Source organism: Capsicum annuum, chromosome 9 (genome assembly GCF_002878395.1).
Source record: "Capsicum annuum cultivar UCD-10X-F1 chromosome 9, UCD10Xv1.1, whole genome shotgun sequence".
NCBI lineage: Eukaryota > Viridiplantae > Streptophyta > Magnoliopsida > Solanales > Solanaceae > Capsicum > Capsicum annuum.
In genome coordinates, this window is record NC_061119.1 from 205,158,922 (window position 1) to 205,163,379 (window position 4,458).

Sequence of the window (4,458 nt, forward strand, 5' to 3'; positions counted from 1 at the left end):
ACTTGGCCTCAGCTGGAAAGTACGCACTCTAACTTTGAGAGTGCACATTTAGACACTTCAAATTGGTCTCAACTAACAATTAAACACTCCAACTTGTCCACATAGTGTCTCATGGAGATCCGATGCTGATGTGGCACATAGATTTTGTAGGTATCTCGATGATCACTTTGTAAGATGGAGTGTTTAACTGACACAATGGAGACGAGTTAAGTTGTCTACATGTGCATACTCAAAAGTCTGAGTGTCTGTTTATGTATTATGCCATAATTTTTTGTTTACACAATAAAAAAGACCCATTCGGTCTTCAAAAGTTATGTGCATGAATCAAGAATAGAATAGTAAAAGAAAAAAAGAATCAAGCAGAGGATATTATCTGCAATAGAACAAGTATAACTTTGTGGAAATGAAAATAACTGTAACCTTAGTAAGCATATGCTTGAAATTTATAAGCAATTATAGGAAGTTCATTCTTGAATATAATGTTTATACTTAATAGGATTCTTTTACAATATGAACATGCACTGGTTTGTTCCCGAGGTCTTCTTGTTCTTGCTGAACTCATAAAGCAGAGTCCTCGAGTTTGGGATCATACCATTTTAACACAATTAGTTATAGTGAGTTGATTTCTGCAAACTCAACGGGTAACTCATCCAATTCAGAGCAAGATGTAATAATAAGTCGCTCAAGGATAGGGAAGTGTCATTTGTGGCTTTCCAGTACTTGGGTTCATTCCGGTAAAGTTGCAAAACTTTCAACCGAGCAAATTCCCCTTCAATTGGATGCCATTCATCACCAAGAAAAGCACCATTTTTCAGCTTCAGCATCTCGAGGTTAGGCAATTCACCTATGATGTTCAAGTCCTCCCAACTTAGACCAGTATTGATCAACTTTAACTTCTTGATTGTCGCTGGAAAGGCTTTTGAACTTGGAATGGTCAATACATTGTCCAGGTTCAAATATCGATTGACTTGAAAACTTAATGTTTCAAGTTGATGAAGATGGAAGAAATTGTTGAAAAATCTAGATTCTTGAAAACATACATAATCCTCTTCATTTCCACATAGTCCTAACTTTTTAACATTCGTAATCCCTGACATAACCTCTTCTATGCAACAACGTGGATATATTCCAGAAATAGTATGTATGTTCGAAAAAACGAAGAACCTCTCTTCCTTGACAAGTAAACTTGGGGGATTTGGAAAATCAATAGAGTCCGTTTCGAGATGCCTTAATTCTAGTAGTCCCCAAATTTGTTGTGGAAAAGTTGGTGTGCATTGCCATTTAGCTATGAATGTTTGTAGATTGCATAAATTACGAATAGTTGGATGTACACGAAAGTACCCAGACATTGAAAGGTGCCTCAACCAAATGAGGTATAGTAATCTCTGTAGGGAAAGAATCAAAAGTCACATCAGTCAAGTCCAAGACTCTGAGTGAACTGAATGAAAAAACTCTAATTCGAGAGGAAAATCTAGATAAAAGGAAAATACTGAGAAAATGGAACGAGTTCGTTTCAAGAGATTGTTGTCATCATCAGTTGTCTGTCCCCTTATCAAATGATGATGATATTCCGGGTTAAGAAGGACCCTATAATGACCCGGCCAATAACCAGTCCATTGTTTAAATAGCCAAATTCCATGCCTACCAAGACGACAATATTCTAGAGGAACAGGATTTGAGCTTTGAGCTTCATCTGAGCACATATCATAAGGCAGAATATCATTCAAGACGAAAACATCTTGGCTTTGAGTAAATTCTCTCAAGCACAGGTCATGTATTAGATCATGAACCTTACATGATCTAATTTTAGGCTCATCAAGACTTCTCTTGCTGACAAGAACTAGACATCTATCAACAAGCTCTTGCAAACACTTCTCGGCCTCTCCTTCCAATTCATTTTCCAACTTCGGGAACCCCTCAGCCATCCATAATCTCACCAATCTCTTCACTGAAATCTCTTTGTCTTCTGGGAAAGTTCAAAAATACAATAGACAAGCTTTTAGATCACTGGTCAAGTGATTGTAACTCAATCCCAACACATCCAAACATTGTTTATCAGGATCATTTGTGATTGACTTAACATCTTTAGCAATATTTTCCCAATATTCTATTGTCTTTTTAGATTTGAGAAGCCCAGCAACCACGTCAATAGTTCGTGGTAACCAGTGGCATTTGTCAAAAATTTGCTTCCCAGTAATCTTGAACTCAGATGGTAGTACTTCATTGGAAAATGCAATACTTTCAAAATGACTCCAAGTCTCATCCGGACCCATTAAATCCATCTGCAAAGAAAGACTTCCTGTACCAGCAAAACAAGCTACTTCATTGTTACGGGTCGTTAGGAATATTCGACTCCCATTGTTTTCAATTGGAAAACATAATCTCACAGCATACCATGCTTCACTATCCCACATCTCATCCAATACAATTAAATATCTCTTACCCTTTAAACTCTTTTGTAGCATATCTTCCAGCTCTCCCTTAGTGTACAAGTAAAATTTGTCACCCTTTGTACAACGCAAAAGGCTCAGCAAAATTTCCTTGACATCGTGTTGTTGAGATACAGAAGCCCAAGAATGAACATCAAAATGAATTCGAATAGATGCATCATTGTAAACTTCTTTTTCTAAAGTTGTTTTTCCAATGCCCCCCATCCAACTATTGGGATGACTTTGAGTTCACCAGACAAACCACCATACCGTGTCAGTTCTGTCAGCATCCTTTTCCTTTGATCATACCGTCCCATCATATTGTTCTCCATATACGGAGTATGTTTTACTGAATTTGAATCTTGAACCAAAATTCCTTTGGTCCTTGTTTGCCTTTATCTTGAAACTTTGATGACTCTTTCTGGACACGATCAAACTCCTCCGTCACTTGTTTTATGCTATCACAAAGCCTCTCATGTATCCTTTGTTTCTGCATTTCATCATCTGTGGTTACGATTTCTGTTAGTCTCAGTTGAATTATGTGGTCAACTATAGTTGCAAGTTCTTTTATTTGCACTTCCAGATCTGTCATTTTTCCAGAAGTGTTGTTTTTCTCAAAGTCCTTGAGAAATACTTCCAAGAAGCTCACTTTTTCATGAAGAGCAAGAAATTCTTTTATGTGGTCACTAATTAGAGATTTCATCGGCAACTTGGATGCCAAGACCAATCCCATTGTTCTCATAAAAGATGCAACACTGGCATAAGCCATATCCCGTTGTATGACCTGAAAGCTGCAAGTTGCAAGATATAATGTTGCTATCAATAACATGATGATCAACAATGTTGGGCAAAAAACAAAGAGAAGGGTACGTTTATCTTTTTAGAAACTTATCATCCCATTGGATTGTTATTTTCGGTTATAAATAAGAGCTATATTCAATATGAACTTAAACAAGTTCAAACTATTTGTTTCAAGAAAGAGATGAAGTTAGAAGATTCAAGTGGGAATTCATTGTTTGCCCTTAAGGAAATTATTCAACTCAAATACCCGAGGTTATGAAATATATCCTCCCAGGATGTTAATTATGTCTTAAATTTTTCCCTTGTATATTTTAGGAAACTCATAATCCCTATTGGTTTAGGAGACCTTTTGTCCTAATAGATTTGGGGAAGGAATCTAAAACTCATAATCCCTATTGGTTTAGGAGACCTTTTGTCCTAATAGATTTGGGGAAGGAATATATTGTCCTTGTAGGATTGGGAGAACCTTTTCCTCATAGGTTTGGGAATATTTTGGGATCTATATATAGGGCATGTAATTGGGGATTCTAAAGTCGCCATGACCCGAACTGAGGCCCTGGTCGTGACGGACATCCCGAACCATGAAGGACCGAGCTCCCCTTCTAACAATCAATCATATACACCATTCATGTACAAAATGGAAATGCGGAAATACATAGAAAACGGAATCATGGTCAACTTTTGTTTCAAACTACTCAATACTGAAATGAGTTCATAAAGATCAAAAATATCTAATGCTAGTCTACGAAATCGACTGAAAATAACTTCTGTCTGAAGACTGGGAAGAGGCCCCCAGTCGGACCACAAATCAAAATAAAATAATAATGACTTAAACATTAGGCCTTCAGGAATAAAGGAGGCTCACAAACTGCAAATCTCTGACCAATCAATCTACGGCTTAGAGGGACGTCGGGATTGCGTCTCAAATCCTGAAATATAGTAGATCAATACAAAAGTAATGGTATGCAGAGAAATCAAAAATAATAAATTTATACATATATAACATAGGTGAATGCAGGTCATAAAACATTATGCATGAAATAGTTTTAATTACATGGGCCATCTCAAATGATCTTAAAACAATCTTGTCAATGTAATGTCATTCTTTGTATTACTTCTGAGTTAGGTGGTACACCCTACAAGTCTACAGCCCCACGGGCCATATGCAGTCCGCCCTTAACTTGGAGGCCAAACCCCCAACCCAAGTTTTCCACAATAGTTGGAGTGT

The 4,458-nt window shown here is 37.1% G+C and overlaps 1 protein-coding gene across 1 annotated transcript; it reads right to left on the reverse strand.

Moving 5' to 3' along the window:
* Positions 1 to 605: 605 nt before the first annotated feature.
* LOC107854008 (putative late blight resistance protein homolog R1B-17) lies at positions 606 to 2,654 on the reverse strand. Its single transcript, XM_016698986.1, has 3 exons — positions 2,009 to 2,654; positions 1,491 to 1,966; positions 606 to 1,385 (listed from the first exon to the last, which is right to left on the reverse strand). Exons 1-3 carry the CDS (start codon positions 2,652 to 2,654, stop codon positions 606 to 608), a joined length of 1,902 nt encoding a protein of 633 aa, XP_016554472.1.
* Positions 2,655 to 4,458: the final 1,804 nt, after the last annotated feature.

What these genes read in the sequence shown, in the direction of transcription:
- LOC107854008 (XM_016698986.1), bottom strand. Translation starts at nt 2,654, where the DNA reads ATGGGGGGCATTGGAAAAACAACTTTAGAAAAAGAAGTTTACAATGAT. An exon ending in GAGTTACAATCACTTGACCA is followed by an intron (nt 1,967 to 2,008) that starts GTGATCTAAAAG and finishes GAACTTTCCCAG; the next exon opens with AAGACAAAGAGATTTCAGTG. An exon ending in GAACTCGTTCCATTTTCTCA is followed by an intron (nt 1,386 to 1,490) that starts GTATTTTCCTTT and finishes CTTTCCCTACAG; the next exon opens with AGATTACTATACCTCATTTG.